The following is a 26,530-nucleotide window of genomic DNA, read 5'->3' as shown; positions in this document are numbered from 1 at the left end:
AAACATTTTATTATAAAAGTGTGCTTTATTATAAGGTAAATTTAAATATAACCAACAATACTGAAAATAATGTAACTGGCATTTACAGCCTTGGTCAGAGTTCTTTATTAAACAGGCATTTGTTTGTTATTCCATGAATAGTTAACAATCAGCTGATGCAACAAGGTATTTTGAAAAAGTGGATAAAGAGTACAGAATGATGAACTAGGAATCTGGGGGTTCTCTGTGGTTTTTCCTTGTTTAACAGAACTGGCTTTTAAAATAAAATCTGAAATAGAAAACAAGTCATCTTCATGTCATAAGCTCCCTTCCTACAAGAAAGTTTGCAAAATTGTTAAATGATGTTCTAAAATGTGGCTAAGTTATACTTTACATACTTTTTATATGTACATTATTTGATTAACACATTTTAAACCATATTTTCATTATATATGTAAGACCATAAACGTTCTCTAATAACATCACACTGTAAGAGCCACAGACTATTTTTACCCAGGTATATATATTTCTTTAAAACCTGTTTCCCAAAATGTAATTGTTCATTTAAAAGTGAACAACTGATTAGAACTAACCTCTCCAGACACTGGGGTCACATGGACATAGAAACCATGTTAATACTGCTTTGGTTGAATGTAATTCATCTTATGTGGCAGAATAATAGGCATATTATCAACGAAAACGTATTAAGTCCATCCTGCACTTTTGAGTCTACAGTAACACAAATGGCAAGGACATTTGGATGGGGCAGAAATTCCTTTTATATTTATATCTGGTTTTGCTTAAAAAAATTTATTCCCACCACCTTTAAAGGAAACCCATGGGAGATGTCTGCCAAGGATCGTATTATGTACACCTAGTGAAGAACAGAACTATATCCCTGGGGCATGCTGATGAGGACCCCAAAATATTTTTGGTATAGGAGAGGTCGCTTTTTTCCTTTTCTTTTTTTTCTTTTTTCTTTCTTTCTTTCTTTTTTCTTTTTTCTTTTTTCTTTTTTTTTTTAGCATATGTTAAGATCTCCAGCTTCTAGAAGACAAGTCTAAATAGCATTTAAAAAAAAACCAAAAACCATTTGTGACATTAAATGTTGAACTCAAACTTTTAAAGAGTACAGAGAACTACAAAATGGAAAAAAGAAGCAGATATATGCTTTATGAGGAAACTGTGTGTTAATGATCTCTCATCTCAAAGACTCTTCCCTATTATCATAATGACTACATTCTCATCCTTAAAACCACTGGGGTATGGAAGTTACTGACATTATGCCAAAGAAGTCAAAATGTACTTTATTGCAAAAATATAAAAGGTCTGAAAATTGCATATGATGTTTTCTACCATTTCACCGTAGTCCAAGGCCAGCACATAACTTATCAAGCCTGAAAAACTTGAGAAAACAAAAATGATTAAAACTGTACTTACTATATATAGTGAGTTGTAAAAAGAATGTGATGTCATGCTGTCCAGCATGAGTCACTGCCAAGGTCTCTTTCCATGGGCACAGTCACTAACACAGCAACCCGAGAAGTCCAAACGAACACATATCACCCACGGCAGTGTCCTTTAATTATCTTCTTACACACAAATACTTTTGGTATATCACAATCATCTGAATGAAACTTTCACTCAAATCATAATTTTGTGGAGTACAAAGTCATCTTATCAGTATGTCAGTATTCTTCTGACCTATTCTTTAGAAAGTGATGGTAAAGCCTATTGAGTATTAAATCACTACTCTGTTTACAGATACACTGTAAAGGTTTAAAAAAAAAAAAAAGGAAAAAAACCTGAAATCACAGAAAATGCTTGGCATCTACACAAACACATTCTCAGTGGACTAACCACTACTGCGGAATTTTGTCACTACGGGTCTTGTCCATACTTTTGCTTCATGCAGTGGGTTCAACAATATCCATGTTAGTTCCAAACAGAGCAACTAACTGTTCTTCATAGGTGGCAATGTTCCTTTTCATAATTTCCATGCAAGGTCCCAAAAGCCTTTCAAACGCCTGCACATCCATAGCTAAGGAAAGGGGAGAATAAAAGAAAAACAAATTTAACATCCTTTGCAAATTTGAAAAATTCCCAAGTTATTTACTATGCCCATTCTGCAGCTATCAATAATGCAATGGCATTTTTAGATATATATCAAACGTAAGGAAAGGGCGTAAGAATAAAAATGTTCGCTTCAGAAAGTAAACAGCCAGTATTCCTCTGATAATCTGTGCATTTCTAGGGTGGCTGGGAGGCTCCTGGTCTATGGTAAGAAAAAAATGAGGGGCTGTTATGGCAAGGCCTTGGAATTTTAAAAAATAAATTAGTTTTGATGTCATCACCTCAGTAATATGAACTCCTTAAAGGTGGCAAGGGATTTTTTTTCTCTATTGTTTTCCCTTTGTTTTTCTTCTCTACTGTTTCCTTTTTTTTCTCTACTCTTTGCCCAATGCTATGCTGTAAAGACCCAATGTTACCTTTTGTAATGTTTTGCTCTTTTATCCTATTGTCTAGTCAATTCTAAATGGCAGCCCAAGTGCTTTTGTCTGCTTCTAAGTATATGCTTTATGTCCCCTTTCCTGCTTGTCTCCTACACTTTTAAAAACTCTATTTATAATATACGTGTGGAAAATATCACACCACCATAGAAATACAGATTTAAGAAACACATACATATATACATATATACATATATTTTTTTTCCCTCTCAAATTTGCAAAGGTACAAAAGACAATGTTTGCAAGAACAGAGAAAGTGGACATTGTTGTACTGTGGTAGCATGTAAATTAGTACAGACCGAGAGAGCTGGCAGTATACCTCGAACGGCATGAAAAGAAAGTGTATCCTGAGAACATTCCTAAGGAAAAATCCTATATATGGGAAAGTTATCTGCGCCCACAGACACAAAAATCTCCCCCACCCCCAATATATGGGGCCCAAACGCCCAAAATATTTGCCAGTGGGAAATGCCTGCATGACTTACAATGTGTATTTTACTTCACACGTTACAATTTGATCAACTAGAAATAAAATGAGCAAGTACCTGATTAAGCTACAGTGAATGGAAAAAAAGTAATTGACAAAATCTTAAAACCAGAAAACCCCCGCAAAAAAAAAAAAAAAAGATGAGAAGGAATTAGAACAGAATTGGGGGGGGTTAGTATGGGTGACTCCTAGTTTTTCCCATCCTTTTCTGTATTTCTCAGGTTTTCTTTAATGGGAATAACTGTTACAGAAAAAAATTAATGGGGTTTCACTCACTTCACTTTTACTTTTCCTCCTGTCTGTACTGAGGAAAATTACCCATTAGTGCCTACCTACCTCCTCTTTCATCCAAATGTAACACTTGATTACTATTATACTTCCTGAAAGCCCTTCAAAAAGTGACTTCTCTAAGGAGTTAATTCTGAAGATGCCTGCAGATCTGAGGACGCTACGTTTATTCTACAGAACTGCGTGTGAGAACAGAGTGGATAATCACTGTGTAATCAATTTTCTTACAGTGTCCGCTATGTGGACACCTCCTGGCTTCCGTTCCTCACTCTTAAAGTAAATTCTGTCTCTTAGGTCAGAGGGAGGTCTTCCAGCTGAAGGTGGCATCTGTGATGACTTATCGTTAACAGCTAGACAACAAAACCGTCCTGTGTTTGACAAACACAAACCTTCGTTTCATGGGACTAGGATGAGGAAGTACTCCCACAGACCCTCCGGCTTTGCCCACAGACCTGGATGAATGCTATAAAAATACTATTCTAGCTGGCTTTCTTTTTTTTTTTTTTTTTTTTTTTTTTGGAGGAACACAAACTTTACTTGAAAGATGAGACCTAAAGCTTCATACTCCGAATTCTTTACTAAAACAAGATGTTTTTTCGTGCCTGTACGGAAGAACAAAATAGGGATGGGACGATCCATAAAGAAAAAAAGAAAGGCTCTCACAAATGGATTCCCTAAAGCAATGAATCGTGACCTTGTTCTCTTTTGTGGGGACGGTGAAAGTTGGGGACCCAGTGAGATCGTCGGCACAGGCTCATGAACACAGAATGCAGGTCTCATGACTGCAAGTAGAGGCACGTCCACCCCTGTGACCCCTACCTAAACATTTGACGGTCCCGATGGCGTGCGCGGAAGCGGCCCGAGGTTTGTTGGTGACCAGAGCCAGCTCTCCGAAGTACTGACCCCGAGAACAGCGAGCGATTTCCACGGCACCGTTCTCTTCCACTTCTGACTTACCCTGACAAGGGAAGGAAGAGTGTGAGCCATGACTCAGCTCATGAAATCTCCGTTAATCGTAGGGTGAGCATCAGAAAGGAAACCTGGTGCTCTGTGGCTAACATGGCTTTTCAGGACTTGCCAACACTCACCTTCCTTTTCATAGTGATTTTCACTTCGCCAGACTCCACGATGAAAAAAGAATCCGCCAAATCTCCCTGTAAGAAGGAAACAAAAACAGAGTGGGGGAAATGCAGATTTCAATGCCAGCAATCCTGTTGGCCTCTTGCAGCCCTGAGATCGACCCAGCTCCATGGTACAGACGGTCTGCCAGGACAGTGAGGGGCCAGAGGAACAGACCATCTCGCTGTCTACATTGAGAGGCCATGATCAGCAATTCTAAAGTAACAAGCTCACCTTCAGTTTAGAATGTACAATATAATGATTTGGTACTGTTCAGTTATTTCTTTCATGTAAAACTATTTCAAATAATAAACTCTTCCCCATGGCACTTCTGGCTAAAGCTAGCCAAGGAGACATGGCAAATACAGAGGTGAGAATTAAGCCCCAACGGCCGCCTGGATGACAATGTCTACAGTCCCAGATAGCAGTGCCATGTCCCAGCACGTCCTGCTCTGCAGGCCAATCCTGTGCTTCCCAAGAAGCGCTCAGATGCGCACCCTGTGTCATACTCTGATGAGAAGCATCAGCATGGGGCCCAGAGAGGAGAAACTCTCAAGGAGGAAAAAACAACCGGACATATTGGGAGGCAGCCCACGTGGGCCCTGATGTTGTTACTGATGCTCTATCCTACCCTGGGGCCTCAAAAAGGCTTCTGAAAGTGTTGCCATTTCTAACCACACCCCTGCTTTCTCTACTTTTCCTTTTTGGGTGAACTCTGCCCTGATTTTCAGTGATGCCTCCTGAAGGAAGTAGTGTAGTATAGATGACAGCAAATACTGACTTTTCTGAGCCTCCAAAGTGATTCTAGAGAAACTTGGGAATTTCAAAACTCTTTACATACATTTCAAGAAACGATTCATAGAAACACATACAATTGTACATACAATTCAAGAAACACAGTGTCAGATTACATCACAAAAATGTGGAGTCTAGATTTATGTAACATATTTATAAATGCTTCAGAGATAATACCTAAAAATACCTTCAATAAACCCTAAGTATAATATATCTATAATCCTCTCTTACTTTGTATCATAGGGGCGTCCTATTACATTTTCAAGTGTTTAAAATCATAATACATCTGTTGACTGCTATATTATTGTTTTTTCAGATTTTGTTTTTAAATAACCTCTAAGCCCAATGTAGGGCTAGAACTCATAACCCTGAGATCAAGAGTCACATGTTCCACTGACCAAGTGAGCTGGTGCCTGATAATTTTGTTTTCCCAAAACATGCTCTAAAGGCACAAAGAAGTGACAACACAGGGCTGGTGGGCTGTGCCAATGTTGGATCATAGGGGTGATGGTGTGAAGTGTAGGGACACCAGAGGCACCGGGAGAAGGTGGGGGGAAGGGCACAGGACCTCTGTATGATCACTGCAACTTACCATGAATCTGTAACTATTTCAAAATAAAAGGCTAAAAAAAATCATGTCAAAAGTGCTCTGTGCTTGGTTATTTTTCAACTTCCATAGGAGAACCTTGGTCTTGTTCTCTAATTTGACTCCACCTCCTTCCAACCCCTGACTATAATCGGTGTGTGCATGCATGTGGACAGGAGAGACTGATTTACTTGTGTATTTGCCTCCTAACACAATTATTCGTGCCTCAAGCTCACAGACCTTGCGTCTCATTCCACATATACTAAAAGACAATACTTAAATGTGATACAAAAATTAAAGAACCTTAAAATCTGTTGAAATCGTTCACGTAGTGCTTAGAACTGTAGCTAAGAAATATGGGCACTATCATCAGTCTGCTTTATCTGTGAACCCTGACTGTCTTCATAAATCCTACTTCTCGGCAGCTCTGTCGTAATGAAGGTGTGTATTCCTACCTGATCCAACTGGGATCTCGGAGAAGCATTAGGGGTGAAATGGCACGTCAGCCCCCATTTCATTCCCGGAAGCTGATACAGAACATGGTACAGCGTGTTCCCTTCTTGATTAACTTTATCAGGGAGCATCCCCAGGAGGCTTCATCCCGAACTGATCATGCAAAACTCTGCGGGAACTCCCGGTGTGCTTTCTGGGTGCATGTTATCACAAGGAATGTGCTGACCTGTTTTTTCTGATTATTAACGACAACTTACCATAGATACGTTTGAATTTCATGTCATGTACAAATAGACAATTATCCAGAAATCCATCTGATGATTTAATACATATTCATCAGGAGTTAATTATATAAATAAAAATATTCAAATAACTTAATGGCTGTAAATTAAACCACTTTCAACAGGTCTTTTGGTGGAAGTGATAGTCATTTAATCCACCACTATATGCTGATTATAGACACATATGAAAAATTCATCAAGATCGGCCTTGTGAAAGAGCCTTTTGGAATAAAACCCTAAGCAGAATTACCTAAAAAGCACTATACCTGAGCAATAATCTGTTCTCCGTCGTTGTATACTTTGGTGCCTATCACATCTACCACTTTCAGGCGTTCGGAAACCTTCAATGGAAAAAACATATGATTAAATGGACTAAATTAAACAGACTAAACTTCTATTTCAGAACGTTAAAATCGGTAGTCTCGAGGCCAAATAGAACAGGTTTGTCTGTGTATGTGTTGTATTAATTAACTGCCAGCATTTTTAAAAAAATAGGTTTCTCAGGAAAATCTGAATTCTCAGCTTCTCTTGAAAAATCAGGGGACTCAGAAATACCCAGGCCACATTGATGGTGCGCGGCCAACAATGGGCTGTGGTTCAGCAACGTTCTGGAGCTGGAGCCCAAGCCCAGCCTCCGTCCCACTCTGGCTTCCTCTGCTCCTGTGCCTTACCTGCCTAACTCTGAAGGCATGTGGATTTCCAGCCCCCAATCTTTCATTTTTAAAAGAGATGCCACGAGACACAATCAGTGTGCCTCTTATGCATTCTGTAACGTGGCCAAAAACTTTACCAGGCATGTACCAACAACCCAACAGAGGGAAATTTCAGGAGATGAGTCAGTGCTAATTCCAAGGCTCGTGGCCGGGACGCAGGAAGGCGGGGAAGGCACGGCAGAAGGAGATCGGGAACACGCTAGGTTCGAGACGTCGATTAGACCCGTGAGCACTAATGTCAATTATGCAGTTGGATAAACGCGTTGGCCATTCGACAGAGGGACCTTGCCTGGCGATGGCCATTTTAGGAGATAACGTATAAGCAGTGTTTAAAGCCAGGGCATTTGACAAGTTCGCCAGGTGAGTAAGCGTAGCCTAAAAACAGAAGAGACCCTGGAAGGCCAATCTGAAGAAGAAAGGGGAAGGGGGGTAAACAGCAAGGTTGACTGGGAAGGAAAAGACTCTTTAGAGAAGCTCTCCCTGTGAAGGCGTAACTAGCGCCCCTGCCCACATTTCTGCCATTACTTCAAGTTTGCTTTTACTTTTTCTAAGTTTTTATTTAAATCCCAGTCAGTTAACATACAGTCTTATATTAGTTTTCAGGTGGTTGATATAGGGATTCGACCGCAGTGCTCCCTGTAAGTGCTCTCCTTCACCCCCATCTCCCCCCGCCCCGTGACCATCAGTGTGTTCTCTCGAGTTGAGTCTGTTTCTTGGTTTGCCTCTATCTTCCCTGGGCTCATCTGTTTTGCTTCTTCAATTACACATGAGTAAAATCAAAGGTATCTGTCTTTCTCTGACTGACTTACTTCACTCAGCATTATACTCCGCAGCTCCACCCATGTCATAAATGGCAAGGTTTCATTCTTTTTTATGGTTGAGTAATATTCCATTGTGTGTATGTTTACATGCGCACATATACCACCTCTTCTTTATCCATTCATCAGTTGATGGGCACGTGGGCTGTTCCCATAATTCGGTTATGGTAAATAATGCTGCTATAAACATTGTGACATGTGTATCCCTTTGAATTAGTATGTTTGTATTCTTTTGGTAAATATCTCTGAAGTCTGCTTTTAGATAAAGATCACATATAAATCTGTTCTAGACACTCACATGAGTCTGTTACTTGTAAAACAAAGCAAAACAAAACATCTGCAGCTACAGGTAGTATAAGAAATACTATGTTAGACAAACACCATCGTTCAATCTTTTCAAATAAAAATATTCAGAGAAACTTTCCTACAGAACTTAATGTTCCACACAAAACAAACTTTTAAAGCAAAATAAAACAAAAGCATAAACATGTACTTACTTCCAATGATTTAAGGAATGGCAGTGACTCGATAAAGCTTTCATACATTTTTCTCTTTTTGGCATTATTTTTTACAATTATTCTCCTGAAGGTTACCCTGTCCTAAAGGCAAAATAGCAGATACAAAGACAGTTAAGAGGCAGATTTTATTAGGAAAAAAAGTTTGAAGAGATAGTCTCATTTTAGTCCCAATAAAAAACAAACAATAACTGAAGATTCTCAAATAAAAGGTTAATGTTATATTTTTTCAGGTTGTTTCATTTCTTCAGGCATAAAATATAGACCCATATAAAATATTACTTTCCTTTTTCTGAAAAAGGAAAGTTTCCTTTTATTCAGAACAGAACTGGCCAACATGTAATGGTGATAAATCCACAAGGTGGTGCTATTGCACCATTAGAAAAAAAGGCACCTGCTCTGTCTTTGTTTTCCTCCAGCTTTACTGACATAGAACTGATCTGTAACATTGTGTAAGAGTTCAAGGTATTCAACCCTTTGCTTTGATACACTTATATATTATGAAATGATTACCACAATAGGGCTGGTTAATACTGGTATCACCTCACATAATTACCCTTTCTTTATTGTAATGAGAACATCTGAGACTCCCTTTGCAACTTTCAAAGGTACAATACAGTGTTAACCATAATTACCATGCTGTTCATTCAATCCCCAGAACTCATTCACCTTGTAACTGGAAGTTTCCAACCTTTGACCACCATCTCCCCATCTCCTCCACCCTCAGCCCCCTGAAGCGACCTCAGCACTCATCGTCTCTGAGTTCAAACAGAAGAACACAAGTTCTCTACTGTGGATGACAGCCCTTGGATGTCCAAAATCAAGCCGTGGAACATGACCACCCCCTTTTTTTTAAAAGCTGACTTATAATGGACCTATAATATTAATTTAGAATGTACAATATAATGATTTGATACTCACATATATTGAGAAATGATCAGAATAAGTCTGGTTAACATCATCACCATACATAGTTACAAATTCCCTTTTCTAGCGGTAAGAACTTTTTTTTTTATATATATTTTTATTTATTTATTTGACAGAGAGAAATCACAAGTAGGCAGAGAGGCAGGCAGAGAGAGAGAGAGGAGGAAGCAGGCTCCCCGCTGAGCAGAGAGCCCGATGCGGGACTCAATCCCAGGACCCTGAGATCATGACCTGAGCCGAAGGCAGCGGCTTAACCCACTGAGCCACCCAGGCACCCTAGAGGTGAGAACTTTTAAGATCTATACTCTTAGCAACAGATATAGCCTGCAGACTGCAGTGGCTGTGGTGGACAGGACATCCCCAGGTCTTATTTATTTTATAACTGGAAGTTTGTACCTTCTGACCTCCTTCACCCATGACCAGCATTTTTATAAAAAATAACGTATAGAAAATCTCAGCATGCACACCTTATAGTTAAGTGTTGTTTAGTTATTTAATTTAATTCAGTTCTATACAAAGACATACATCAGTAAATACAGTAATATACTGGTAAATATACTGGTTGTGATCTTTCTGAATGTAAATCTTCATGTGGGTTGTAGAAAAGAAAATGCATGAAAACACTATTAGAAATTTTTTTTTTAAGATTTTTTATTTATTTATTTGACAGAGATCACAAGTAGGCAGAAAGGCAGGCAGAGAGACAGGAAGGGAAGCAAGCTCCCTGCCAAGGAGAGAGCCGGATGTGGGGCTGGATCCCAGGACCCCGAGATCATGACCCGAGCTGAAGGCAGCAGTTTAACCCACTGAGCCACCTAGGCGCCCCACGTTATTAGAAATTTTTTTAATCATAAAGCAATTATGAGATCTTGAAAAAATTATGTATGCTAGGTTGTCACATCCACATAATGTCAGAGTTTTTCTTTTTTAAAAAATGTGCACAGAGAACTATAACCTTCTTGAATATCAGAGTCAAATGCCAGTGTTTACCATTCTCAGGGTTCTCAAACTTTCCTCTGTTTATACTACTTAACCTCAAAGATACAGAATTCAATTAGGAAACTAGGAAACTAGGAAAAATTTTAAAGATAACAGCTCAAAAAATTATTTTCCTACAAACTTTATTTTGAAAAACTCCCTACAAAACATTATTTATAATGGTTCTTAGTCAAGAGCCCCCAGAATTATGTTGGTTTGTCACACACACACCAATATACAATTATACCATTTTAATATCCAGTAAAACTGTGATATGTTCATTAATTATTAAATTACTATGCTGACACAGTGAGGATGAATTTAACCGAATTGGCAGGATGGAGGAAAACACCATTGTGGATGTAAGTCTCCAGGAAAGCAAATATCCTATTCCCCAATTTCGTTTATTACAATTTGACAAGGGCAATAATTTGGAGTTGTAATCCTAATTAACTTTTTTAAAATAGAAAAATGTGCAAGATAATTATTAAAACTATAGAAATAATTTCCAAGCTCGGGTCTGCATCAGAATCACTGCGGTATGAAGACTTGAATGACTCGAACAACGTCTGCGTGTAGGGCTCACTAACCTATAGGTCATAAAAGCTACCCCAAGTGATTCTGATACATAATCAGGTTTGGGAACCAGCTGCAACCCCCTTTTACGGACAGAGTTTATTGCAAAACAGAGCAGATGAGAAATAGTTTAGGGATTAAAAATTAACCACAATAAGGTACTGGTCCCATGAAAATTTTGTTAGTGGCCCACTTCTTCACACCCACTGTGACATATAATTAAAATCCACTAAGTCCCATTTCAAATGTTTTCATCCTAGTCACTTCAATAATCGCCTTCCTGAATCACTGGCAGGGTCACGTGTGTCAGTTAATCCCCTAGGGCTCACAGTGACCAAGTACTATTTACAAACTTAGGCTAGTCTAACTAAGGGCTTTTCTCTCAGGATCTGCTTATGTTTCTACCTGCATTTATAGGGCAGAGCTCCAATCTGCGGGTCTTAAAGGAAAACATCTTTCCTACTCAACTCTTCCTGAAAAGTTCAGTAAGTGGCTCTTAAAAAACGTATTTGAAGGATTAAGTGACAGGCTAATTCTAATTTTTAGAAAAGTTCCTGCACTTAGGCACATATCCTAAGGTAATCATCATAAACTGCCCACCTGAATAACGTGGAGAGATAAGTAAAATCTCTGAAAATGCTTAATCCTTCTTGACGGCTTAAGTATCGTACACACTGGGAATGCTGGGCCTTGGTACCCAGCTTAAGGTTTCTACTGGGGCTGCAAATTAGGAGGACTCAGAGGGGCCAGGCCGCTACGAGTGATGTTGCTCCAAGGGTGTGCAGGGGGCTTCCAGACCCTCTGACTCTGGCCGGCAACCTCAAACCAACAACTGAACCTTCAGCAGATACCTTCCTTAACAGGTGATGGCCGACTCTAGATGGAGCCAACCACTCTGATACCTGGCAAACATGTCCTATGGACCTAGCCTGGTCCAGTTTGTGGTTTCTGTTTTGCTGGCTTTGGGTGCTCAAATCTTTAACAGTCCTTTATCCACGCCAGACCATGATGAGTTTCCTCTTGTTTCTTGTTCAACTTAAAATGAGTCAGAGAGACTCATCACAGCAACAGTAACCGTCTGATTCTAATAAGAAGAAACATAGAGTATGTATGGTTTCTCTGAGCAAGAGATTTTTTATCAGCTGACTCGACTTCAGAGTTCAAGGGCTGAGTCCACACGAAGTGACAGGTTACTTCTGCAAAGCTACAGATGGTTCTTGGACCCAGACTGCAAAGGGACCTTCTATGCTCTCAACCTCTTCTCCTTCCACAAAATGATTATTGAGGGAACTAATCTAATAAAATAAAATACACACTCGAAACCAGAGAGTGGGCCATTTTCAACAATTTGAAAGGAAATACAAGCATTGCAAACATGCCCTAAAAATCAGCATTGCTTGAAGTGTGCTCTGGGCACAGCGACACCGGGGTCTCCTGGGAGCTCATGGGAAATGCAGGACCACAGGCCTCATCGCAGATCCTGTGAATCAGGAGCTGCAAACTATGCTCCCACGTGACCCGTAAGTAGCTCGGAGTCTGAGAAGCTCCAGCTTAAAGACAGGCTTCCAGAACCGGCCAGTCTGAACCCTGGTATCGGGTATGGAAAGTATCCTCCTCCCACCTCTTCCAAAGGTCTTTAAACCAACTTTTAAGTCTTGTAGAAATACCACCATTAACAAACTTATTTTAAAAGCCCAGCTCCCACCCCTGCAGTCTGATTATACTGGTCTCGGTGGATCCTCAGCAAGAGGATTTTTTTTTCTTAAATATCCCCTCCCCTTGCCCTGCCTGCCTTCAAGTAATTCTGATGTGCATTTGGGTGAGAAACGTGGGCTTCCAGAATTTGGATGCTACCCAGCTGCTTTTCAATGCAAACTTGTTCCAATTTATTTTTTTTTTAAGATTTTATTTATTTATTTGACAGACAGAGATCACAAGTGGGCAGAGAGACAGTCAAAGAGAGAGAGAGGAGGAAGCAGGCTCCCCGCTGAGCAGAGAGCCCAATGTGGGGCTCGATCCCAGGATCCTGGGATCATGACCTGCCCCTGATCCGAAGGCAGAGGCTTTAACCCACTGAGCCACCCAGGTGCCCCAAACTTGTTCCAATTTTAAAGCATGTCAAGGGAACCTGCTTACAGGGGCTTCTCAAACTCCAGCATGCGTCTGAGTCTCGTGGTGGGCTTGCTCAAGCACAGATCACCGCATCCCACCTCCAGAGCCTCTGATTCATGGACCTGAATCAGTAAGGGGAAGGGGCCCAGAACGAGCATTTCTAGCAAAGTGCCCCAGTAATACAGATGCTCCCGGTCAGGGGACCACACCTGGGGAAGCGCAGATCCAACCACACCACAAGAAAGCTACCTGAGAAAACAGCCCCAGAGGCCTTGCTCACTGGTCTGGGTGGCTGCTTTCTAAGGGTGGGTAAAAGAGCAGCAGTTCGGATCTGGCCCAGTAGGTTAAGCTCCTGACTTCACTGGAAAAAGAACATGAAGATTTCACTCACCACCGAGAAGTACAGCATCCAGTAGGTGCTTAATAAATACCCTCAAAATGACCGATGAGGATCACAAAGACATCCACCTTTTAGAACCAGAAGACTCTACCTGCCCGGCTTCTGTCATAATGATTTCACAAGTAACACTCAGGTCAAATACAGGTTCCACTCACCAAACCCCACAGAGCACCAGGAGAGGTAGCAGTGATTGTGGCCGCTCTGGGCGTATTGTACATTAAGGCCAGTTCACCGAAGCTCCCGCGGTTGTCGTAGTTGCCCACACACCTTCCGACACCATCGCATTTCACGTAGATGTCAAATGTGCCTCTGTTGGCAGATGAAAAACAAGAGGTAAAAGTAACTCAAGTCAAATCTCCTGAAAATAAATCATCATTTCAGAGAAGAGCCATGTTCGACGAAATCTCCTTTCCAGATTCCCTTTCTCTTCTGACCGGACATGTGCCTGCCAGGGAAAAATGAGACCAAATAAAAGTTTATAATAACAAGTGATAAAAAAATAAGAGCCAACTGTACAGAATAGGCACAGACATTCTTCTGAAAAAGCCGACTGCAGTCATCTCCGAGCATTACAAACGTGAAGGATACGTTAGGAGTTTTGTGTCTAAAGAGAACATGTATTACTTTTGTAATCAGAAGAAAATAACATTTTTTTTTTTTTTTAAAGAACACAGCTCTAAGAATTTGGTCGGTCCTACTGTACAGCAAATACAAGGCTCTTGTATCATTTAAGGAAGGGGCCAGCGAAGCACGGCCCAGGGACCCACAGCCTGCCTTCCGCAATAAAGTTTTCCTAGGACACAAACACATGGGTTCGCCTGCGCCTTCCTGACAGCTGATCTGCACGCGCAGAGCTGAGTGGCTGGGACCCCAGGGCCTCAAAGCCTGAAGAGTGTACTCTGGCCCTTTACACATCATCTGGGGCTTTACCGCAGACTGACCCCTAAGCCAAAGCAAAAAGTGGTAGAAATCCAGACTCAATATCTGATCCTGGTCTTTCTGTAGGTCTTTTTATTCTGTGCTTATCTTTTATTTGGGTTCGTCTTCTAGGCAGGCAGCACTCCGTGTGCCCAGCACTGTCCTCCATGTATCACGGACCCTGTGTCTATGGCACTAATTTCTTCCTTGGACAACTGTCTTCCCACACACTGCGCTTTGCCAGAGAACATGGCTTTGAGGCTTGCTGAAACACCTGAGAGGAAAGCCAGCGAAAATTCTTTGGCTTTATTCTGTGGGCTAAGCCTCTAACAAAGACAAAAAAGGGAGAGCTTTTAAGATTAGGAAAGGATTATGAGTGGTAAAGATACAACAAAAGCAAAAAGCACAAGGCACTACACAAACATTAACGAGGAGGAGAATAACGAGTCTGATGTTCGCGGTTAGAAAGGCTTTTCAAGGACACCTTCTAGAAGCGGTTTCATGACTATTTTTCAAGTATAGACTAATTCTTCTATTAACACTATTTACACTTTGGCACTAAAACCATTTTATGCATTTTCTACTTTGAACAGAATAAACTACGTGACAAACGTGCTGATGAGAAGTAAAATGAGCCCCGAGGCCAGCTGCCAGCTCACTATCTACCGCCCCTACCACCTCCTCACACACATTTCTTCCTTGATAATGTGAGGCATCGGGGCAGAGCAGAGCCACAGGAAGACCACAAACGAGGACCAACGGACCCGGATGCCGGGCTGGCGGACCTTCACCGACTCCTGTCACTTCTGCGTGCCTGGGACCTTTCGCCTGTCAAATGGGTGATGAGGATCTAACTGACCAGGGAAACGTGAGGGAGTTCTTGTCATATCTGGGTTTCCCATCTATACCCCCAAAGTTAAATACAGCGTAACAGCTGAGTGAACTTGAGGCGCGTCACTGATGAAAGCTGTTAAGGATACAAAAATCAAGAATTTAAATTTACCTATGGAATAACTGGGTGTGTTCTAAAATCAGAGAGCTCACCCCAGCCCTTGCCAATGGTTCTCCAGGTCACCACGGCATCCAGAGGAGGGAACGGAGGAATCGGTGAGAACCTGCCTGCGGGGGGTGTGCATCACTGCTGGGGTCAGGGACATGCCAACCCCAGAGCCAAGTCAAGACACGGGCTGCACAGGCGGGGTGGGATTTTCCGCAAGGCTCTGCGCTGAGCACAACTCAGCCCGGAGAAGCAATGCCCCCGATGATTTCGGCCACGCTGGGAGAGGACGTGCGTGGCCCCCAGACCAGGAGGGACTGGGGATGCCGACACTTCAGCACCACTTTACCAGGGTGGAGAAACACAGCCTCTGTTCAGACCGCTCCCCCCTCATAGTTTAGGGCTCCTATCTAACGACCGCTTGAAGCACGCTGTTCTTTAGCGAAGTAAAGCACAACTGTCCAAAATTACATTTTCAATATGAATGCCCGTCTCCCCCATTTAATATGATAATCTCTCTGCACTTTTTTTTTTTTTTAAGATTTTATTCATTTGAGAAAGAGAATGGGAGATAGAGCATGAGAAGGGGGAGGGTCAGAGAGAGAAGCAGATTCCCCATGGAGTTGGGAGCCTGATGTGGGACTTGATCCTGGGACTTGATCCTGGGACTCTGGGATCATGACCTGAGCTGAAATGCAGGCGCTCAACCAACTGAGCCACCCAGATGCCCTTCTCTGCAATGTTTTAAAATAACTTTTCTACAAGGTTTTTAATGCACAAGAATGCATACACAATTTCTGGAAAGAACATAAACTACCCTCTCCACCATGTGCATGTTCTACTTTATTGTTAATAAAAAAAGAACAGATTGAGTTATGTGACTCAGCACCCCAGATGTTGTCCCTTCTAAGTGTAAAAGGCCTCCTCTCAAGACAAAGTTAATAAATGAGGCGGCTCACAGTAAATGCCTGAGATTTATAGATTTAACTGACCCAAATCACCCGTTCTTCTATGAACGAGGCCTTTTTTTGTGATCTAATGTAGTTGCACCACACTCATTCACAGTAGGCTTCCAAGAATAAAGAGGTAATAGCAACTATCAAATATTAATTTGCCAGTCGTTACTAGAACCGCTGAGGTTTTATACGGAAGGTTCATTACATTTCAGCAGGGAGGTTACACAAAACTTACCTATCGATCACGTAGAAGTTGTCACCATCATCTCCTTGATCAATTACATGCTCCCCTTCTTTGACCAGTTTTTCAAACATGGCATCTAATACTTGAGACATCTGCTCCTATTTTTTCAAAAGAAAAGATACAATTCTTACGTTTGTCTACAGTACCTTCACTTAACTAACCATAACCGGCTTTATATTTCTGGGAACCAGCTCGAAGACACAGAAATATCACCACTGCCATTAAATCTTGTCAAACACACACACACAGAGCACAGTAGTTCGTACCACCTAACAAATGAGATGACTATACATTGCCTTCCTTTCATATTCGGTACCTCAATGAAATTATAATTAGCTTATTTCAGAATATTTCAGTGCAACAACCACCACTTTGATATATTGAAAAATGAACCTGCGAACCACAACGTATAAATGAAATAGAATCTTGGCAATTAAAATGACCAGATTCATAAAGAATGACTGCAAATGTCTTTTAAAGATTATCTGTTCTTAAAACTTCCTTATGTTTAGTCATCACTAGAATTTATGTAGAGATTACCTAAACACTTAGTGAATTCTGACTCCAATCCTGTTTGGTTTAGCACCAAAAACAAAACAACAGAACTGAAAAACAAGATGAAAGGCAAACCCCAAAATGACAATGGGAGATTTGTGATCATGGTTCCTCATCACGCTAGTTCTCTTCAAGAAGCAACCATTTACCTCCCTAGGGCAGATTTATTAAAACGGAAGTCAGAAACGTCAAACCTATTCTTCAACAACTACTTACACTACATAAAATTTTTGTTCTGCTCAAGTGTGATTGACAAGGCTTAAGGGTAAACCAGCTAGTGAGCATAAACTAAAAGGTGAAGAAACCTTTCCTTAGAACAAATACAGGAACCATTCAAAGACCCCCCCCCAAGACAGACAAAAGAGCTCAATGTTTCTCAAACTGGGTTTTTGTGGAACCCAGGGATTTTGTGGAGGTGCCGCAGTAACTGATTCTGTAAACTGTTGATTTAAATGCCTCCTTAAAGTGACACTAATGTCACTTTATATTGACACTAAATACTGACATTAAATGCTCAGATGAATTATATATACATGTTTTTTTGTGTGTGAGGTTAAGTTTCTCATAAAATCAACCATGGTTAAATGAACAATTCAGTGGCCACAAAGTTGTGCAACCACCACTTCTTAGTTTCTAAACACATCTTCATCACTCCAAAAAGTAGGCCTGTGCCCACTACGCTGTCACTTTGCTCTTCTCTCCCCCTGGCAACACCCACTGTTTTCTGTCTCTATGATCCCCCTAATCTGGTATTTCCTACAATGCAATCATACAGTGTGACCTTTTCCTTCTGCCTTATTTCACTCAGCATAAGGTTTTCAAGGTTCATCCTTGTTCTGGATAATCCTATTTTATTCCTTTTTATAGATGAATAGTATTCTGCTGTAAATATACCACACTTCGTTTACCCATTCACCTGCCAATGGACACTTGGATTGTTTCCACCTTTTTGCTACTGTGAATAGTGCAGCTATGGAACAGTCATATTCAAGGATTTGTCTGAATATTTACATCCATTCTTCTGGGTTATACTGAGGAGTGGAACTACCGAGTCCTATGGTAATTCTAGGTTTAACCTTTTGAGCAACTGCCAAACCATATTCCACAGTCTGTAAACCACTTTCTCTCCCACCCGCAATGAAGTTCTAACTTCTCCACATCCTCGCCAACTTGTTATTTTCCCTTCTTAAAAAAATGGTCTATAGACACACAACTAGGAGCACTGGGCTGGTATTTCATTATGGTTTCAGAATTGGCCTTTCCCTCATGACTAGCCATGCTGAGAATCTTTTCATGTGTTTATTGGTCATTTGTATATCTTTTTTGGAGAATGTCTATTCAAGTATTTTGCCTAATTTTAAGTAGGGTTGTTATTTTGCTGTTGAGCTGTAAGAGTTCTTTATATATTTTGGCTACTAGGCCTTTATATATATAGATGATCTGTAATTATTTTCTCCCATTTTGTAGAATGTCTTTCATTTTTTTCAATAATGTCATTCGATGCACAAATTTTTTTATTTTATTTATTTATTTGTTTGTTTTTAAAGATTTTATTTATTTATTTGACAGACAGAGATCACAAGTAGGCAGAGAGGCAGGCAGAGAGAGAGAGAGAGAGAGAGAGGGAAGCAGGCTTCCTGCGGAGCAGGGAGCCCGATGCGGGGCTCGATCCCAGGACCCTGAGATCATGACCCGAGCCGAAGGCAGCAGCCCAAACCACTGAGCAACCCAGGCGCCCCAAAATTTTTTATTTTTTATAAAGCCCAGTTTCTTTCTTTTCTTTTCATATTCCTATTTTTGGAATCCACTGCTAAATCCAAGGTCATGAAGATGAATCCTTGTGTTTTCTTTTTTTTTTAAGATTTTATTTATTTGACAGACAGAAATCACAAGTAGGCAGAGAGGCAGGCAGAGAGGCAGGGGGAGGTAGGCTCCCTGCTGAGCAGAGAGCCCGATGTGGGGCTCGATTCCAGGACCCTGGGATCATGACCCGAGCTGAAGGCAGAGGCCTTAACCCACTGAGCCACCCAGGTGTCCCAAACCCTTGTGTTTTCTTCTAGGAGTTTTTACAGTTTGGGAGCTTATATTTAGGTCCTGGATCCATTCTGAGTTAATTTTTTTGTAAAGTATAAAGGAGGGGGTCCAACTTGGTTCCTTTGTGTGTGGATATCCAATGGTCCCAGCACCATTTGTGGAAGGGATTATTCTTTCCCCACTGAATGGTCTTGGCACTCTCATCAAAAATCAAATGGTCTTCAAATCAAATGTATAAATCAAATGTACAGGTTTGTTTCTAGACTCTCAATTCTATTCAACTGTTCGATGTGTATACCCAGGCCAGTAACACATTGTTTTTATTCTTGGAGCTCTGTAGTACAGGTGAGTTGTTGTTTTGTTTTGTTTTTAAGATTTATTTATTTATTTTAGAGAGAAAAGGGGAGAGAGGCAGAGTCAGAGAGAGAATTTCAAGCAGACTCCCCGTTGAGTGTGGAGCCCGAGTGGGGCTCGATCTCATGACTCTGAGATCGTGACCGGAGCTAAAACCAGGAGTCAGGTGCTTAAAAGACTGAGCCACCCAGGTTTCCCTGTAGTAAAAGTTTTAAAACTGCAAGTGTGAGTCCCTCCACTTTGCTCTTCTTTTGCAATATTATTTTGACGATGTGGGCCCTCCTTGGCTATCTATACAAGTTTAATAAAAAAGACAACAGCAAAATATTAATGTGTTTTCCTGGTTTAGCTTTAAAATACGTAAATGCTACCAATTTAAGCTTTTATAAAATCATATTGAAACAAGTAATTTTTTTTGATACAAATAATTTAAAAAAATACAGAACCTCTACAAATAAGATATATTGTCAAGTAAAAAGAACAGGGCAGGACACTGTGGAGAGTTTGCTGCCAATGAAATTTAAAAAAACAATATACTGCTCTGTATAGGGCATAACCCTGGAGAAATACCCATGGAAATGCTCAGAGCACAGGGCTCCTGGGAAGCTGGGTTACGAGGGGACTACTTCCCCTGTAGTTCTCCCAGACTACTCTCCCTGACTACTCTTCTCCCTGACTACTCTCTTGATCTTTTTGAATTTTTATAAATTGTATATGCACACAGACTTAGAACTTGTCATTAAAAACCCAAGCTCTCCATTGGAACAGAGAACATACATCTTCACGGGGCTAACGAAGCTTCTGGAGGAATGATGGGGCTGGGTCCTGTAGGAAGGGGTTTTCGTCCCCTCCCTGGGTCCCTGCGTGAGCTGTGACACCTACTTATGAAACAGGAGCCCCTGTGGAAGATGAAGCCAGTGTGGCCAACAAGCAGTGCTGTCTGGATGTGCTGCTAATTGGCCCCACAGGGACCATTTTATCCAAATGAGTTCATCAACCAGGCAGCATATGGTCACCTATCAAAATTATGGTTTGATTAAATGGTTTACTAATATTTTGTAGCTCTTACTATTTATATTTAGTCCAGATGGAGAGAAAATATCAGCTTTATTGATTAGCTCTTTCTCTAAATGTCAAATGGAGGGGGAAAAAATGAAATCCAGTGCTCTAATAAATTTTTTTGTTGCCTTGGTATTTAGCTGCATTTTAAAACATTATAAAGCTTAGGAATTCATACATGGATATATAAAAAAGTAATTCCTGGTAAAATACAGAACAATCATTTCTTCTAGAACTTGTCACTGTGACATGTGTCAGTTCTAATCAATCAAAATGCAATTTCCCCATAATTATGCACAGAGTGAAAAGAACTTAGGAAATATTTAATAGGCAGAGGCTTATCCCAGTGACTGACAACTACAGTAGGAAATCCACATCTTATTCTACAGAAAGCAAATTCAAGCTCGATGAAAGTTCTCTAACTTCAAAAATAACAATTTACTCTCCATTAACCAAAGAACCTATCACGGAGCATAGGAAAATTATTTCTGTTTGCCTCAAATTAGAAATATTTCAGAAGAAAAATGGCCTACTGAGTCGAGCATTAAATATTCATGAAAAGGATATCTTCAAAGAGATTAATAATTATAAATGCTGTGCCCAACATATGAATATACAGCCCTCCCAGGAAAAATGTCCAGAGGCCCAGGAGGAGCAAGACTTCCAAGCTAAACAGTGACTTCAGGGAGGTCAGGTGAGACAGTAGGTAAAAGGCCAAGATCATTCTTCCTTTTAGTCCGCAGTTACTGCGTGCCCTTCCTCCTCCAAATTCTCCCACTTCAGAAAAAGATACCAGCTCATGTTCATTCCCAGCAAGACAGTGGGAGTCATCCTAAACCCTTTCCATCAGGTCAATCATTTGGTCCCTAAAAAGTGCCAACTTCTGCTAACCCTGAATATCTTATGAAACCCATCCTCTTATTCCCTTCCCTAAGCTCAGTTCCTGCCTTTCTACTCTCCATCCTGCCATAACAGTGACCTCAGACACATTTGATTGTTACTTTCTCTGCTTAAAATGTTTCCATGGTGACTTTCCACTGCCTACAGTATGTGGCTGACACTACAGGGGGCACTCAAGAAGGGTCCTGGAGGACACGGCACACATGTACCTAAGCACTCGCCACTGCGTCTGCTGACGCAGGCTCCTGTGAGAACACTCCCTTCCCTTTCCTTCCATGGGCGACCCCCTTCCTACTCACTTTCTGAGGCTCAGCTCAGGCAGCCTCCCCAGCTTCCCAAATCCCCATGTGGGGCTGAGAGACCCTCTCCTCACACAGTGTCCTGACTCTATCACAGCGCTGGTGAGGTACCAAACTACTTCTGAATCCCTCATCAAATCATATGTTCCAAGAAGACAAAAGCCATGTCTCAGTATTTCTGCAGCGTCCCTAAAAAGGCTTACATGGGCTCTGGAGCACAATGATCAGTCAGGGCATTGAACTGAATGAAAGCTGTTGTATAAGCAGGTGATCAGAGTTGAATATGTAATTCACTTTAAATGCATCTGGGTTATTGTAAAAAAAAAAAAAAATGTGTATCATGAAAAACTAGAAGACTGTTTAAAACATGAGCTTAACCTAAAATCTTCAATCTGCCATGCTTGGGGAGGGTTTTTTGTTTGTTTTTTGTTCCAGGTGGTAATTTATTGAGAAAAATAAAGTTTTACTCATCTGTATTTTGCATCATTCCCAGAAGGATTGGGGATAGTAGGGCAAATAAATCAAGACAGCTTGAGCTCACATTTTTTTAAAAAAACATCTATTGGAAGCAACTATGTAAATATATTAGCTTCTTGCCCTACAAAATATTTAATAATGATAATTCGTGAATTTCATAATTTCGTGAACTGGTTTTTTCTTTCTCCCCTGGCCATGAACTGGCCTTTAAAATACAGGTATTGGGACGCCTGGCTGGCTCAGTTGGTTAAGCATCTGCCTTCAGCTTGGGTACTGGGATGGAGCCCCGCATTGGGCTCCTTGCTCAATGGGGAGCCTGCTTCTTCCTCTCCCTCTCCCTCTGGCCCTACTTCCTGCTCATGCTCCCTCATACTCTCTCAAAAAAAAAAATAAATAAAAATAAAAAATTAAATATATATATTTTTAAAAAGTTGGGGTAACCTATAAAAGTTGACTCCGTTTCCACATTTGGGTCATGGCAGCAGGACCATGGCAACCCGAATGACCACACAGCAATGAAGAAGCATAACATGAGATGAAGAAAGAGAACATTCAGGTCTGAGTACAGGGCAAGATGTGAACCTCAGGCCTACTGATAGAGGGGTTTCTAAAAATGCACCCAGAACCTTTTAAAAACAAGAGATTTCACAATCCTTATAAAGGAAAAAAATCCCTCTACCTTTAAAGTGAAGTAAAATGTTCTTTTCAAAATAAGTAGAACACAAAAGTTATACACTAAAATATCGTTATTATCACTAGCCCAAGAGAGCGGCAATCCACCCTTCACATTCCCGCTGGATATACAAAGAACTTGAGGTCCTGCCCTCCCTTCATGCGGGCCGTTTCTCAGGCTACACTTGTAACCTGGAGGGATGAGATAATGTCTTCCGCGGACAAGGGGGCAGGCTGGCCGGCCTGTGTGCTCCAGGCTGCAAGGACACTGCTTCTCCCAAGCTTAGCGCTGCTTGGGGGGCAGGGGGTTACATCATCCAGGGTGACATTAGCTTGTCAAGACCCTGCACCATTTTTCACTCTGTGATGCTGAAACAAAAAAACCGTCGCTGGTCACTGCGGTGTCGCTTACCGGATCGAGGTTCTTAAACAGCAGGATGTCCTTGCAAGCCTCTTGCAATCGATTTCTTTGATCATCAGTTTTGGGATGTATAATCTAAAACCAAATTAACAAACACATCAGTCTACTTGTCTTATGATAGGCATAAAACTTCCCCGCAGGACGTCGGAGGGAAGAACTGTCAGTGCTGAGGTCCGCTTTGGGGGAGCAGACGCGAGCTCTCAGCCCCCTGAGTGAGGGAAAGTCGTGCAGCTTTCTCTGGGGCGGAGGTGCAGCCTTATCCGCAGCATGCCTGACAGCTTTTCCATCGAGTGCTCCCCCGGGTTAGCAAGTTCATTTTGTAAAGGTCTGTGATCACCTATTCACTGAAGACCCTAAGACCCCTGGCTGGTGGGAACATACAGGACAACCGGCTGCAACCGCTATGCTGACGGTCTGAAGGACTGTCTTCATTCTGTTTTGTTTTGTTTTTTAAAAGGTTTTTTATTTATTTCACACACAGAGAGAGATCACAAGTAGGCAGAGAGAAAGAGAGAGAGAGAGGAGGAAGCAGGCTCCCCGCTGAGCAGAGAGCCTGATGCGGGGCTTGATCCCAGGACCCCAGGATCCTGACCTGAGCTGAGCTGAAGGCAGAGGCTTTAACCCACTGAGCCACCCTGGTGCCCCAACCTTCATTCTGTTTAATACTCTCCTGATACTTTCTCATACTGTTCCGTACTCTGCCACTGAGTGGGACAGTCTTTCAGGAGGGGGCTCTTTCCTTTGAAACGTGACAGGCTCTCGAAGCCAGTAAATTCTTACACATATAGGGCACTAGATGTTAAATACATTTTTACGTACGACACCATCCCCACGGAGGGCGGTTTTCTGAAGGGAGCGAGTCAACACGGGGTGACGTACTAAGAGAGTGTGGATTTGAGGAAAGATGAACCCAACAGTACTGGTGTGCTCAATTTAGAATGAGCTCGAAGAAAACCAGAGTAGTCTCTTCTTCCTAAAGTGTCATTCAAGGAGAGTGAAGACCAACCGAATGCCCTCCGTAAGTGTGGTGTGTCACCTCTCCAGAGTCCCCTTTGACCAGCAGATGGTACAACCCACTTGAGCCAAAAGGCCCATTCTTTTGCGAACACTAGTAGTCCGTAACTATAAAAGAGTTGAGAGGCAAGAGACAGCTACCCTCCTGGACCGCCGAGCGTGGAACATCCTGGATGTTCCGAGCGCAGCTGTGGCTGCTGCCAGCATGTGTCCCAGCTCCTCTGTCCCTGGCCCCACCATCAGAGCAGCTGGAATTGGGCTGGGGGGGGTTCTGTGCCCATGAATATACCAGGACCCACAATGGGAAATTAGAATCAGCATTTCAAACCCATCTCAGGTGGCTAAAAATTAATGAAAATCATAGGCCCAAGATGAATAAAGGAAACTGATAGTATTCAGGTGTACACCTTGTTTTACTGATGTCACCTTAGCGAGCCTCACAGCTGGGATGTGTTTGTGAATCGGAGGTAAGTGGCAACACTGTGCTGAGGAAGGGCCATTTTTCCAGCAGCATTTGCTCACTTCACCTCTCTGTGTTACATCTTGGTAATTCTTGCAATATTTCAGACCTTTCCATTATGACTGTGCTGGTTATGGTGATCTGTGATCAGTTATCAGGACTTGCTGAAAGCTCACATGATGGTTAGCATTTTTTAGCAATAAAGTGTGTATATGTGTGTGTGTATAAATATATATATATATACATATATTTTTTAAAGGTTTTATTCATTTATTTGACAGACAGAGATCACAAGTAGGCAGAGAGGCAGGCAGAGAGAGAGGGGGGAAGCAGGCTCCCTGCTGAGCAGAGAACCTGATGTGGGGCTCGATTCCAGGACCCTGAGACAATGACCTGAGCCAAAGGCAGAGGCTTATTAACCCACTGAGCCACCCAGGTGCCCCAGTAAAGTATATTTTTAATTAAGGCATGTCCATTGTTTTTTTAGACATAATGCTATTTATTGTATGTTAAACAGATGAAAACAGAGTACACACATAACTTTTATATGCCCTGGGAAAACAATTCATTTGACTGATTTTACTGCAATTATTTGATTCATTTCAGTGGTCTGAAAGCAAGGTATGCTTGTATGTGTACTATTTATACACTATACAGAAGAGTATTAGCCAGTGGGAGAGGATATCACTGCATTTTTTTCCCATATGGGTAAGATATATGCAAACTTTTATTTTCTATCTATTCAATATTAACCTCAATCCAGATTTTAAGATGACATATGGACCCAGAAAAAGCAGACCCTGGTACCTACTAACTCCCTGCTTACTATACAAGAGACTTTTTAAATTAGGGCACTGAAGAAACCATACATGCAAAACTCCTATCTCCCTACTGCACATGAAGAAGATTAACACAATAAACAAAACAAAAAGACACTTCTCCCTCCAAGGAGAATTTCAAACTGAAGCAATCATAAAGCGTCTGCCTGCTGAGGGGCACCTGGCCGGCGCAGTTGGTCGAGCGGCTGTCTCTCGGTTTCAGGCAGTGATCTCAGGGTTGTGGGATTGGGCCCCACATCGGGCTCTGCGCTGAGTGTGGAGCCTGCTGGAGATGCTTTCTCTCCCTCCTCTGCCCCTCCCCGGTTTTCTCTCACTCTCCCAAATAAATAAAATCTTAAAAAGAAAAAGAAAAAAAAAAAGCTTGCCTGTTGAGAAGCTCTGTCCTCAGAGAGAAAAAGTTTGGGATACCACGGCATCGTTGGGGAAAAAAAACATTAAACATTCTAGGCCTAAGACGGAGGTGCTCCAGCCCAGGGAGCCGTGTCAGCAAACCACAATTCAGACAGCCTTCGTGTCCCCATGAATGCGCCAGAAACGTGGCATAGCCAGTTAGCCAAGCCCCAAAGCCAAGCCAACTCTAGGCTCCATACTTATTTCTCGTCCCTTACCCCTTATTCCATGAACCTTCCTGCCTTCCACCCGGTCTCACATGTCTCTGGACCCTTGCGAATCCACTTCAGGAAGTGCCAGGGCTTGTCGGGATCACCTAGTCTTCTTTAATCATTCTTCTTCTTCTTTTTTTTTTTAATTTAAAATATTTTATTTATTGATTTGACACAGAGAGAAAGAGATCA

The 26,530-nt window shown here is 41.6% G+C and overlaps 1 protein-coding gene across 2 annotated transcripts in view; it reads right to left on the bottom strand.

Moving 5' to 3' along the window:
• Nucleotides 1-11: 11 nt before the first annotated feature.
• Nucleotides 12-26,530, bottom strand: part of PRKAR2B (protein kinase cAMP-dependent type II regulatory subunit beta) — a 90,843-nt gene continuing 64,324 nt past the window's right edge. Inside the window, exons 4-12 of one of the 2 annotated variants that reach the window (XM_032304099.1) lie at nt 23,415-23,498; nt 16,644-16,750; nt 13,693-13,846; nt 8,527-8,628; nt 6,765-6,839; nt 4,353-4,418; nt 4,084-4,222; nt 3,493-3,632; nt 1,863-2,020 (exon numbers count right to left, since the gene is read on the bottom strand). In XM_032304099.1, the coding sequence (XP_032159990.1) occupies nt 1,967-2,020; nt 3,493-3,632; nt 4,084-4,222; nt 4,353-4,418; nt 6,765-6,839; nt 8,527-8,628; nt 13,693-13,846; nt 16,644-16,750; nt 23,415-23,498 (921 nt within the window). In that variant the 3' untranslated portion in view covers nt 1,863-1,966. Of the gene's footprint in view, nt 2,021-3,492; nt 3,633-4,083; nt 4,223-4,352; nt 4,419-6,764; nt 6,840-8,526; nt 8,629-13,692; nt 13,847-16,643; nt 16,751-23,414; nt 23,499-26,530 lie in introns of both variants that reach the window. The other variant, XM_032304100.1, reaches the window with a different exon arrangement.

The sequence above is a fragment of the Mustela erminea genome, chromosome 11 (assembly GCF_009829155.1).
Source record: "Mustela erminea isolate mMusErm1 chromosome 11, mMusErm1.Pri, whole genome shotgun sequence".
NCBI lineage: Eukaryota > Metazoa > Chordata > Mammalia > Carnivora > Mustelidae > Mustela > Mustela erminea.
This window is presented reverse-complemented; position numbering and strand designations above follow the sequence as displayed.